Source organism: Pseudochaenichthys georgianus, chromosome 11, assembly GCF_902827115.2.
Source record: "Pseudochaenichthys georgianus chromosome 11, fPseGeo1.2, whole genome shotgun sequence".
Classification (NCBI taxonomy): Eukaryota; Metazoa; Chordata; class Actinopteri; order Perciformes; family Channichthyidae; genus Pseudochaenichthys; species Pseudochaenichthys georgianus.
Genome location: NC_047513.1, coordinates 19,696,611 through 19,709,104, shown reverse-complemented (window position 1 = coordinate 19,709,104; position 12,494 = coordinate 19,696,611). Strand labels below are relative to the sequence as shown.

General features: G+C 41.8%; 1 protein-coding gene and 6 non-coding genes across 7 annotated transcripts; all 7 read right to left on the bottom strand.

Annotated features, from left to right (window-relative positions):
- Nucleotides 1-37: 37 nt before the first annotated feature.
- On the bottom strand, nucleotides 38-12,457 carry LOC117455439 (synaptonemal complex central element protein 1). Its single transcript, XM_034094956.2, has 10 exons — nucleotides 12,352-12,457; nucleotides 11,752-11,796; nucleotides 11,609-11,671; nucleotides 2,671-2,745; nucleotides 2,429-2,476; nucleotides 2,214-2,268; nucleotides 1,353-1,442; nucleotides 1,206-1,269; nucleotides 1,039-1,105; nucleotides 38-523 (listed from the first exon to the last, which is right to left on the bottom strand). The coding sequence occupies exons 1-10, from the start codon at nucleotides 12,365-12,367 to the stop codon at nucleotides 420-422; spliced, it is 627 nt and encodes a 208-aa protein (XP_033950847.1). The 5' UTR covers nucleotides 12,368-12,457; the 3' UTR covers nucleotides 38-419.
- On the bottom strand, nucleotides 3,222-3,353 carry LOC117455672 (U8 small nucleolar RNA). The gene has a single exon (XR_004553117.1). It is a non-coding gene; the product is annotated as a U8 small nucleolar RNA (small nucleolar RNA).
- LOC117455671 (U8 small nucleolar RNA) lies at nucleotides 4,190-4,321 on the bottom strand. The gene has a single exon (XR_004553116.1). It is a non-coding gene; the product is annotated as a U8 small nucleolar RNA (small nucleolar RNA).
- LOC117455669 (U8 small nucleolar RNA) lies at nucleotides 4,726-4,857 on the bottom strand. The gene has a single exon (XR_004553114.1). It is a non-coding gene; the product is annotated as a U8 small nucleolar RNA (small nucleolar RNA).
- LOC117455714 (U8 small nucleolar RNA) lies at nucleotides 9,315-9,446 on the bottom strand. The gene has a single exon (XR_004553157.1). It is a non-coding gene; the product is annotated as a U8 small nucleolar RNA (small nucleolar RNA).
- Nucleotides 9,931-10,062, bottom strand: LOC117455670 (U8 small nucleolar RNA). The gene has a single exon (XR_004553115.1). It is a non-coding gene; the product is annotated as a U8 small nucleolar RNA (small nucleolar RNA).
- On the bottom strand, nucleotides 10,425-10,556 carry LOC117455703 (U8 small nucleolar RNA). Its single transcript, XR_004553146.1, has one exon. It is a non-coding gene; the product is annotated as a U8 small nucleolar RNA (small nucleolar RNA).
- Nucleotides 12,458-12,494: the final 37 nt, after the last annotated feature.

Genomic DNA, 12,494 nt, shown 5'->3' with positions numbered 1-12,494 from the left:
ATGAACCCATTTAACAACATTAAAACACGTTAAAACGTTACATTTCTTCAGTATATGAACACTTTTATATATTATATCAATACACACTATTTAGATAAGATGAACATACAGGATAGTGGAATCTGAAAAAAAATAACTAGTCACACTATGAACACTATTTCAGAACACATCAAAACAAGCCCGTCTCACAGAACAATTCATATCAAAAAGTTCAAGAAGCCAAGGAATAAACAGTTTGAAGTTGTAGGTGTTTGCACTATGGGTCTGGCAGATGCTGCAACACTTGAATAGATTAAACCCAGGAAGTGACATTTATTAGATTTAAGGCTATTAACTGACACAAAGAAATAAAAGTGCATCTAACAGGCAGTAAAACAAGGTACCTCTGATTCTTTCAAAATACCCATGATCGCACCGTTTTACTCCCCCTGAGTCTCTGCAGCTGTGGTCGCTCGCTGCTTGTGTTTCTCCATCTCTTCCAGCTCCTCTTGGAGGCGATGAAGCTGAGCCAACTTCATTTGTTCTGTGAAAGTCACAGACCATCAGAGGTGTTGGAAATGGAACATTGTCACGGTCCGTGTTTGTCATTTTCTCCTTGTCTTCCTGTCTGTTTCCCCTCCTGTCTGATAGTCTTATGTTCACCTCGACTCCCCTGTGTCTTCTCTTGTGATACCCTTCTGTGTATTCAGTCTTGCTTTCCCTTGTGTTCCTCGTCCCTGTCCCCGTGGTTTGGTTTCTTATTTCACATCATTCCCATGGTTGTTCCTGTTGCCCTTGTCTGCCCTCCTGCGTCCTCCTAGTTCCTTCTAGTTTTGTTTGCTTGCTACTTTCCTTTTGTTTTACTTCTCCTGCTTCTTCAGTTTTGGTACCAGCTTCTAAGTTAATAAAAGCTTGCCTTATTCCCATACCGGCCTCCCCTGCTCTTGGGTCCGCATTACTACTAAACCCTGACAAACATAAACACTAAAGTCATGCATGTAAAGGATCAATGTTTTATGGCTTGCAGACGATGGGCATGAGTTATGAGAGGACACTTACCGGCTGCCAACAGCTGACTTCTTCTATTCTCAGCACTTGTGATTTCATCTGGGAGCCTTTCTGGAGACTAAGTAACAGTTTGAAGGTTTGTCATTATTCTGTTTTGAAGATGTGAGAAAGTATATCAAATGTTGTACTCATGTTTACACAACATAAGACTAACTCACAAAGACAGAGTGCAGGTTCTTATGCTGCTCTATCAGATGAAGAAGTTGGTTTTCAAACTTCATCCTGCAATAACAAGGCTGACATTATTGAATCCACATTTTCAAGTATGTTTTCATTCAAGTTATCCTTGCACTGTAAATCGTTACCGCTGCTTCCGGTGTTTAAGCTTGAATTCCTGGATTTCACATCTGTACTGTTCCAGAAGTTCCTCACTTTTCCTGTTCTGATTTAACTGCCTGCAAAACACACACGATGTAACACTTGGTTCAAGATAATACTTATCTAAACATATCATAAAGTAAGAAACTGAAGTTCTTAAAAGGAGAACATACTCATTACTTTTCTGTCGTAAGTATTTCATTTAGTATACAGAAATCAGCTCTGCCATGTGATTAGTCCATATGTATTTATTGAATTACTAGAAAACATGCTATATTGTTATGTCCTTATCAAGACAGAAGATATCACCTAGCCCTACACAATACATATCAAATGTACAATTAGAGAAGTGAAAAGTTGACGATAAAACAAAGACCCAGAAAGGAATCAAACTCCGAAGCCTTAACACTTCCTTAGAGCCTTAGGAAAACTGCTAATTCAATCAAATCAATATATAGAAAGGAGTAGAAATGTATCATTGAAAAGGTATGAAGGTACACAAACTGGAATTCTTTGTACATCAACTTGGCGAATAGATAAATAGATATCAATATAAGTCAATTAGGAAACGAGTCAAAACATTACTTATGTTTTTGTTTACAGTTCAAATGGAAGGGCTCAGAAAAACAAATCCAACACGTCCTAATAAATACAGGAAATACAGCCATCAGAGAATTTCTCGAGGATAATAAATATCCAGGATTCTGATGAGTTGCTGCCATCTAGTGTTACATATCACCAACAGCAGTTTCACAAAATGGAGAAATGAAAACGTTAAGGCGAAACTCAAAGCAGAACTCTTTATAGCTGCATTTCTATATATGTATTCTGGTTGGTGCCGAGCTCACCTGACCGAGTCCTGCTCAGACTCCGCACTCTGAAACTGAAGCTTCCTGCACAGCTCTGGAGAACAATCAGCTTAGTTCAATGTATTGTCTTTGTCAACACATGACAGATGTGTTTCCAGACAGTCAGTCAGCCAAAACATTAACACTACATGCCAACAAATGCTCATACTTTGGGATATAATCAAATGCACATGTACACTTGTTTGTCTGCGTACCTTCTTTTTCTTTAAGGATTCCTTCCAGTTGGTAAGCTTCAGTTTGTACTGTAAACAACGACAATGGTTAGTAATGATAGATAATAAACAACATAATATATGGTACATGAGACATAAATAGTTGCAAATAAGATAGCAAATACATGTATTTTCTACTTATATACTTATATTTTAGCAACAGCTACAATAGCTTTATTGGATACAGATGAAATATAACTATTATGAATGATGTTGTGTCTTACAAGATGCCAGTTCTTTCTGCGAAGAGTCACTGACGCATTTGATCTCCTTGATTTCCTCTTCCAGGATTCTTTTACCTTTGAAAGAAACACAGTGTGACTAAAACATGACAACTGTTCAGAAGTTAAAATGTGGGGAAATGTAAAAAGTAGAGAGGTAAACCAAAAAAAACATTTGCTAATTTCTTTTTTATCTCAAAGATGATGAAAAGAACAAAATAAATTCTCAACATTTTCCTTGTTCACAAGCAAAGTCACTGCCCCTTCTGCAAGGGAGATGCTATCGAACACATTGAGCTACACATTGAATGGATTACTCAGACAATTCGTTTATATATTATTATAGTTTTGTTATGCAAATATGAATGGAATTGTTTTTTTAAAAACCCGTACTGACATGAAATGCAGTATATCCAAGACAAAAGAGTTGAAATCATTTGTAACATATGTTCCACATGTTTTTTTCTGTGCACATGAGGATATTTGCCAACATACCTGCCATCCAGTTTCATCACTACAAAGACTCTGGTGTAGCTGTTTTCATTCACATGTATGTCAGAATGGTCTTAGAGGGTGTTGCAGTTCCCTCTAAGATGGAGATATTAATCATATCTCATGGCTCTCCATTCATCATGTTCTGAAACTCCTTATTAGGAGTAACAGGTAAGGATGTACCTCACTGAAGATACCACTGTGATGATATGAGAAACATTAACATCAGTACGTACAGCCGTCTTACTCGCGGTGCACAATCACAAAACTTTCTCTCAATATCTAACCGTTGTGTCGTAAAGTTTTCACTTCACTTTCCTCGGGCATCAACAAGGCATTTTCACCCAGAGAACGGCCGCTCACTCGATATTTTACATTTTCAGACCATTCTCTGTAAAAACTAGAGATGGTTGTGCGTGAAATACTCAGACAGCCCGTCCGTCCACGTTCAAAGTCACTTAAATCCCCTTTCTTCCCCATTCTGATGCTCTGTCTGAACTCCACCAGGTCGTCTTGACCATGTCTACATGCTTAAATGCATTGAGTTGCTGCCATGTGATTGGCTGATTAGATATATTGCATTAACGAGCAGTTGAACAGGTGTACCTAATAAAGTGGCCAGTCAGTGTATATCATAGTAAAAGCACACAGTGATGATGGCAAGCTACATTTGTCTCGCCCTGCACTAGAAACGCCGACAGTTAAAACAAACTGAGAGCTAGTAGAACAATGGTGCAGCAGATGTGGAACGAAACACTGCATTCGACAAAAAAAGAAGCCTACTGAGTTTGCATGATAGTTAAAAGAAGAACATAATCAAACTAAAAAATGTATTAAAAGAAAATATGTCATATTCACATGAAATAATTTTCAAATTGATTGTTTGACACAAATTCCATGCACACAGTTTGTCAGTTGGACTCCTATTATTAATGTTATGAATTTAATATAATGTGAAATATCCATAAAATGTACTTAATGTCTTCAATAAAGGCTTTATTAAATTGTTATGATTTATTTTCACATGTATGTCAGAATGGTCTTAGAGGGTGTTGCAGTTCCCTCTAAGATGGAGATATTAATCATATCTCATGGCTCTCCATTCATCATGTTCTGAAACTCCTTATTAGGAGTAACAGGTAAGGATGTACCTCACTGAAGATACCACTGTGATGATATGAGAAACATTAACATCAGTACTACAGCTGTCTTACTCGCGGTGCACAATCACAAATCTTTCTCACAATTTCAAAACCGGTGTGTCGTGATGTTTTCACAGTTGTTAGAAGTGTTGTTTCACAAAGACTAACAACAATATCAAGATGTTCACTTCACCTCCTGCTCTTGCTAAATTTGAAGATTAATTGGTGCTGAACAGCAAAACTGTGATTATAATTACAGAACAACTCATCCTATATTTTTTTCAAAGCTAATACACGATGTCTCCATTCAAGTTTGAATCCTAAATAAAATATTGTGGCTGGAAGAAACATTTACGTGGTCGATAGGTAGTCGGCTGAGCTTGATTCACCAGTGGCTCATGATAAGATTTATTTTCACATGTATGTCAGAATGGTCTTAGAGGGTGTTGCAGTTCCCTCTAAGATGGAGATATTAATCATATCTCATGGTTCTCCATTCATCATGTTCTGAAACTCCTTATTAGGAGTAACAGGTAAGGATGTACCTCACTGAAGATACCATTGTGATGATATGAGAGACATTAAGATCAGTACGTACAGCTGTCTTACTTGCGGTGCACCGTCACAAATCTTTCTCTCTTTCTCAAATTGGGGCGTCGTGAAATGTTCACGTTATATGATCAGTTAATCTCTATAGGACATGATTCACAGTGGTTATGAGCTAACTAAAGAAAACACAGCATAACTCATATATATCATAGTATAAGCGCACAGTGATGAAGACAAGCTACACTCTAAAGACTCAGCCTGCAGTTTAAACAAACTAAGAGCTAATAGAACAATGCTAAGGTGAATGGGGAAGCTAACACAACATTTGTCAAAAAAACTGAATTTGAAAAAAAAATAAGCTTGCTTAGTATTATTGTTTAAAGAAAGAAACATTATAAAAAAAGAAATTGTATTATTACATGTAATATTGACAGGCTTGCCACGGAGCCCGGCCGGGCCCAGCCCGAAAAGGCAACGTGGGCAACACCTCCGCTTCTCCGTCCCGCGGGCCCACCACCTACGGGAAACATCGATGGGGTCGGGTGCGCTGCCAGAAGGGTGGCAGTGAAAGCGGAGGGTCTCGACGGACCAGACCCGGGCGGCAGAAGCTGGCTTTGGGGACGTGGAACGTCACCTCTCTGGGGGGGAAGGAGCCGGAGCTTGTGCGGGAGGTGGAGCGGTACCAGTTGGATCTGGTTGGGCTCACCTCTACGCACAGCGTCGGCTCTGGAACCTTACTTCTGGATAGGGGTTGGACTCTATTCTTCTCCGGAGTTGCTCAAGGTGTGAGGCGCCGGGCGGGTGTGGGGATACTCACAAGTCCCCGGTTAGGTGCTTCGTTGTTGGAGTTTACCCCAGTGGACGAGAGGGTCGCCTCCCTACGCCTGCGGGTTATGGGGGGGAAAACTCTGACTGTTGTGTGTGCTTATGCACCCAACAGCAGTTCAGAGTATTCGGCCTTCTTGGAGACCCTGGAAAGAGTCCTGTATGGGGCTCCTGAAGGGGACTCCTTAGTCTTGCTGGGAGACTTCAACGCACATGTGGGCAATGATGGAGACACTTGGAGGGGCGTGATTGGGAGGAACGGCCCCCCTGATCTGAACCGGAGTGGTGGTTTGTTACTGGACTTCTGTGCTAGTCATGGATTGGCCATAACAAACACCATGTTCGAACATAAGGATGCTCATAAGTGTACGTGGTACCAGAGCACCCTAGGCAGAAGGTCCATGATCGATTTCGTTATCGTATCATCGGACCTGAGGCCGTATGTTTTGGACACTCGGGTAAAGAGAGGGGCGGAGTTGTCAACTGATCACCATCTGGTGGTGAGTTGGGTCGAGTGGCGGGGGAAGCCTCTGGATAGACCTGGTAAGCCCAAACGTGTAGTTCGGGTGAACTGGGAACGTCTGGAGGAGGCCCAAGTTCAGGAGGCCTTCAACTCACACCTCCGGCGGAGCTTTTCGGGCATTCCTGTGGAGGTTGGGGACATTGAACCAGAGTGGTCGGTGTTCAAAGCCTCTATTGCCGAAGCCGCGGCGGGGAGCTGTGGTCTCAAGGTCCTAGGTGCCTCAAGGGGCGGTAACCCTCGAACCTCCTGGTGGACACCGGTGGTCAGGGAAGCCGTCCGACTGAAGAAGGAGGCCTTCAGGGATTTGTTATCCCGGGGGACTCCCGAGGCAGTTGCAAGGTACCGACAGGCCCGAAGGGCAGCAGCCTCATCCGTGGCCGAGGCAAAGCAGCGGGTGTGGGAGAAGTTTGGAGAAGACATGGAGAAGGACTTTCGGGCGGCACCAAAGTTGTTCTGGAAAACCGTCCGACACCTCAGGAGGGGGAAGCAGGGAACCATCCAAGCTGTGTACAGTAAGGATGGGACGTTGTTGACCTCAACTGATGGAGTGTTGGGGCGTTGGAAGGAACACTTTGAGGAACTCCTGAACCCGACAACTCCGCCCTCTATGTTAGAGGCAGAGCTGGAGTATGACGGGGGATCAACACCAATCTCCCGGTGGGAGGTCACTGAGGTCGTTAAACAACTCCACAGTGGCAAAGCTCCGGGGGTGGATGAGATCCGCCCGGAAATGCTGAAGGCTCTGGGTGTTGAGGGACTGTCATGGTTGACACGTCTCATCAACGTTGCGTGGAAGTCGGAAACAGTACCGAAGGAGTGGCAGACCGGGGTGGTGGTCCCCCTTTTCAAAAAGGGGGATCAGAGGGTGTGTGCCAATTACAGAGGCATCACACTACTCAGCCTCCCCGGGAAAGTTTACTCCAAGGTACTTGAAAGGAGGGTCAGGCCGATTGTCGAACCTCAGATTGAGGAGGAACAATGCGGATTCCGTCCTGGTCGTGGAACGACGGATCAGCTTTTTACTCTCGCAAGGATCCTGGAGGGGGCCTGGGAGTACGCTTATCCGGTCTACATGTGTTTTGTAGACTTGGAGAAGGCGTATGACCGGGTTCCCAGGGAGTTACTGTGGGAGGTGCTGCGGGAGTATGGGGTGAGGGGGTCTCTACTCAGGGCCATCCAATCTCTGTACTCCCAAAGCGAGAGCTGTGTCCGGGTCCTCGGCAGTAAGTCGGACCCATTTCCGGTGAGGGTTGGCCTCCGCCAGGGCTGCGCTTTGTCACCAATCCTGTTTGTAATATACATGGATCGGATTTCGAGGCGTAGTCGTGGGGGGGGGGGTCTGCAGTTCGGTGGAGTATGGATTGCACCACTGCTTTTTGCAGATGATGTGGTTCTGATGGCTTCATCGGTCTGCGACCTTCAGCACTCACTGGATCGGTTCGCAACCGAGTGTGAAGCGGCTGGGATGAGGATCAGCACCTCCAAATCTGAGGCCATGATTCTCAGCAGGAAACCGATGGACTGTCCACTCCAAGTAGGGAATGAGTCCTTACCCCAAGTGAAGGAGTTCAAGTATCTCGGGGTCTTGTTCTCGAGTGAGGAAACAATGGAGCGTGAGATGGGCCGGAGAATCGGAGCAGCGGGAGCGGTACTGCAGTCGCTTTACCGCACCGTTGTGACGAAAAGGGAGCTGAGTCAGAAGGCAAAGCTCTCTGTCTACCGGGCCATTTTCGTTCCTACCCTCACCTATGGTCATGAAGGATGGGTCATGACCGAAAGAACGAGATCGCGGATACAAGCGGCCGAGATGGGTTTCCTCCGCCGGGTGGCTGGTGTCTCCCTTAGAGATAAGGTGAGAAGTTCGGTCATCAGGGAGGGACTCGGAGTTGAGCCGCTCCTCCTTCGCGTCGAAAGAAGCCAGTTGAGGTGGTTCGGGCACCTAGTTAGGATGCCACCTGGGCGCCTCCCTAGGGAGGTGTTCCAGGCACGTCCAGCTGGGAAGAGACCAAGGGGTAGACCTAGGACCAGGTGGAGGGATTATATCTCTTCGCTGGCCTGGGAGCGCCTTGGGATCCCCCAGTCAGAGCTGGTTGATGTCGCCAGGGAAAAGAAAGTTTGGGGCTCTCTGCTGGAACTGCTACCCCCGCGACCCGACCACGGATAAGCGGGAGAAGATGGATGGATGGATGGATATTGACAGTAAAAAATTGTCACAAAATGTAGTGATGTTACGTATTGCGCCGAGGCTTCGGAGCGTGTGTCGAGTAATCCCCGAAGCTTTTTGTGAAGCTTGTATCGTTTTGTACCAGTGACGTCATCGATGACAAACGAAGCCTCGCTGCCTGTCGATACCACGTGACTGCTTCACGAAGCGATTCAGATCGGTTGAACCGTTGAACCACAACGCTCATAATACCCATGGATGTATAATAAGAACCATATTACCCCTCCTGTACCCGGGCCCGGTGACACGAAGGAGTTAAGAGAGCTCAGACCCTCACTTATAGAGGTCGGAACATGTTTATAAGTATAAATAGATACAAGCATAAATAAATGTAGGAATAAAAACATGAATAAATACAGGAATAAATACAGAAATAAATATGCTCCAGTGTTTTCAGGGAGATTCAGTGTGTGTGCTGTGGCTCAGCTGGAAAGCAGTTGACTCATGATCTCAGGGTCCATGGTTCAACGACTGAACAATACGTATTTTTTGTTGTTTATAAAAGCTACAGCTAAATGAGATAATTAATAAATATATTCTTTGATATGGTTTAGCCTTTCTCAGGCTACAACATGGTTAAGTTTATGAATATTATTAAGGAATACAAATCCCTCTTTGCAATGTTTACCAGCCTCCTTAGGCTTTTCAATCACAATCACAATCACTGCTCTTGCTAAATTTGAAGATTAATTGGTGCTGAACAGCAAAACTGTGATTATAATTACAGAACAACTCATCCTATATTTTTTTCAAAGCTAATACATGATGTCTCCATTCAAGTTTGAATCCTAAATAAAATATTGTGGCTGGAAGAAACATTTACGTGGTCGATAGGTAGTCGGCTGAGCTTGATTCACCAGTGGCTCATGATAAGATTTATTTTCACATGTATGTCAGAATGGTCTTAGAGGGTGTTGCAGTTCCCTCTAAGATGGAGATATTAATCATATCTCATGGTTCTCCATTCATCATGTTCTGAAACTCCTTATTAGGAGTAACAGGTAAGGATGTACCTCACTGAAGATACCATTGTGATGATATGAGAAACATTAAGATCAGTACGTACAGCTGTCTTACTTGCGGTGCACCGTCACAAATCTTTCTCTCTTTCTCAAATTGGGGCGTCGTAAAATGTTCACATTATATGATCAGTTAATCTCTATAGGACATGATTCACAGTGATTATGAGCTAACTAAAGAAAACACAGCATAACTCATATATATCATAGTATAAGCGCACAGTGATGAAGACAAGCTACACTCTAAAGACTCAGCCTGCAGTTTAAACAAACTAAGAGCTAATAGAACAATGCTAAGGTGAATGGGGAAGCAAACACAACATTTGTCCAAAAAACTGAATTTGACAAAAAAATAAGCTTACTTAGAATTATTGTTTAAAGAAAAAAACATCATAAAAAAAGAAATTGTATTACATGTAATATTGACAGTAAAAAATTGTCACAAAATGTATCCAGATATATACTCATTACATTTGTATTCACATGTATGTCAGAATGGTCTTAGAGGGTGTTGCAGTTCCCTCTAAGATGGAGATATTAATCATATCTCATGGCTCTCCATTCATCATGTTCTGAAACTCCTTATTAGGAGTAACAGGTAAGGATGTACCTCACTGAAGATACCACTGTGATGATATGAGAAACATTAACATCAGTACTACAGCTGTCTTACTCGCGGTGCACAATCACAAATCTTTCTCACAATTTCAAGTGTTGTTTCACAAAGACTAAAAACAATGTCAAGATGTTCACTTCACCTCCTGCTCTTGCTAAATTTGAAGATTAATTGGTGCTGAACAGCAAAACTGTGATTATAATTACAGAACAACTCATCCTATATTTTTTTCAAAGCTAATACACGATGTCTCCATTCAAGTTTGAATCCTAAATAAAATATTGTGGCTGGAAGAAATATTTACGTGGTCGATAGGTAGGAGCTTGATTCACCAGTGGCTCATGATAAGATTTATTTTCACATGTATGTCAGAATGGTCTTAGAGGGTGTTGCAGTTCCCTCTAAGATGGAGATATTAATCATATCTCATGGTTCTCCATTCATCATGTTCTGAAACTCCTTATTAGGAGTAACAGGTAAGGATGTACCTCACTGAAGATACCGTCAAAACGATGCGAGAGCCAGTTAGACCATTCAGAACAGCGGTCTTACTCATGGTTTTAAGTTTCGATATCTGAATTCGACTTTTGCCTACCACATGTAGTTGAATGTGTTGTTGCTTAAATTCTGACCTTTACTTTGTTCGTTTATAAATATGTATGTTCTATTTGCTGTTCTGTCGGTTAAATCTAAAAGGAAACGTGTTCATTTGCATAACAGAGCAAACCCTGCTTTCTCATTGGTGCGCATTCACAAAGGTTTGTCTCAGTTTCTCTCAATCTCAGACGACCGTGTATTAAAGTTTTCACATTGCAGGAACAATTTACCTCTATATGACACACTACACGCAGTCCATGTGCTTATTCTTGTTGTGCATAATTAGTTTTGACGTTTTCAAAAAAAGAAAAACACAGCGCGATTTAACATCGGAAGCGGAAGTGTTATTTTTTACAAAGACTAACACATTTAGAGATGTTGACTCACAAATCCACATCATGCATTTGCTACGTTTTAAATGTATATAACTGCTACTTTCTAAAGATACGCACTAAATGTTATTGTGATAACAGGAATCACATTGATCGAATGATTAATATTTGAGTATGAATGCAAAATCATGAACGATCGAGGGACCGCCGACACGAACCAAATGCAACACGAAGACGGAAGAGCGCGACAGTAACTCATCTTGCCTAACTTTGTATGCTTTGTGTTACCTCTAAATAAAATGTGAAGCAGTTTGTTTATTAATTCAAATAATGTTTTATTCTTCGTGTCCAGTACCCATTCAATACAATTGTTAGATGAAAAAAGAAGGCTCACAACACAAAAAGGATATGGAGGTGTTGGGTTTTCTTAACTAGAAAAAAAAAACTGATCTAATCTTTCTCCAAAAGATGTCGCTGTTTTCTGAACTGCCTGACCAGACATATATTCTACACTACTCACTTTCCTTCTAGTATGCTATACAATGCACATCAAATGTCTCAGTAACTTCTAGAAATAAAAAAAAACGTTATAATGTATAAGTTTAAGTCAGTGACACTCTACCTTGTTGCAGCCTCCTCAATTTGCCCATCAGCTGTTCAACTTTGGGCTCATGCATACCTCCACCTGACCGCAGAGCATGAACATGTCAGCTTTGTTTATAGGATCTTTTTTTAGGTTTAAATGTATAACTTGTGCTACTTCACCTTCGTTCAGCGGTATAACATTAATCAAGTCCCCAATGTTAAATCCTGTGAAAGAAAAATACATGTTAGATAAGTGAAAAGTGTTGGTCTTACTTCTATAATGTCCCAATAAGCATATACGCAAGTGTTAGATATCTAAAAGGATTACAAAGTCATATGTATTTTTAGGTTTCCCTTATTATTTTATTTACATTATAAAGAGTTACGGTTGTGAAAGTTAACATACAAGCCTTCTGCTTAAAAGCTATTTTCAGGTTAGGGCTCAGACTGAGATTTTAGCTAACATAAACAAATGCTAATGTTTTAAAAATGTTACCAGACCTAGTTGACTGTAACATAGCCAATATTTCAGTGATACGCTACATTAAAAAGGAACATATTGAATACTATGCCAATGCTTTTGTACGTTCCTTCACTACAGTACTCTTAGGGTTGTTTTTATTTAAAGTTAGCTTTAGCTTACAAGGTACACAGTCAACTGGACAGCAGACTACCGTTTATCAATATAAGAAGATTCCTTGGAAGATTCTTAAACTCAGTAATGTAATACAATTTTCCCTATAGTGACTTATATTTCAATATAAATGTAAGCTGTCTAACCTGTGGTTTCGGACATGTTTATCCAGCGAGGAGAGTAAAATATCTAAACTAACAGTTCTGACTGAAGGAACGAGCGGAGGGATCTCAACGTTTGCCGCCAAAAGTGCACCGGCCGTTGACGTCTATTTTCTGAATGGATATAG

Excerpts from the sequence above, each read along its gene's own strand:
- LOC117455439 (XM_034094956.2), bottom strand. Across the intron at positions 2,269-2,428 it reads AATCCTTAAAGAAAAAGAAG|AGCTGTGCAGGAAGCTTCAG; the intron begins GTACGCAGACAA and ends ATTGTTCTCCAG. Across the intron at positions 1,106-1,205 it reads AGAACCTGCACTCTGTCTTT|TCTCCAGAAAGGCTCCCAGA; the intron begins GTGAGTTAGTCT and ends ACTGTTACTTAG.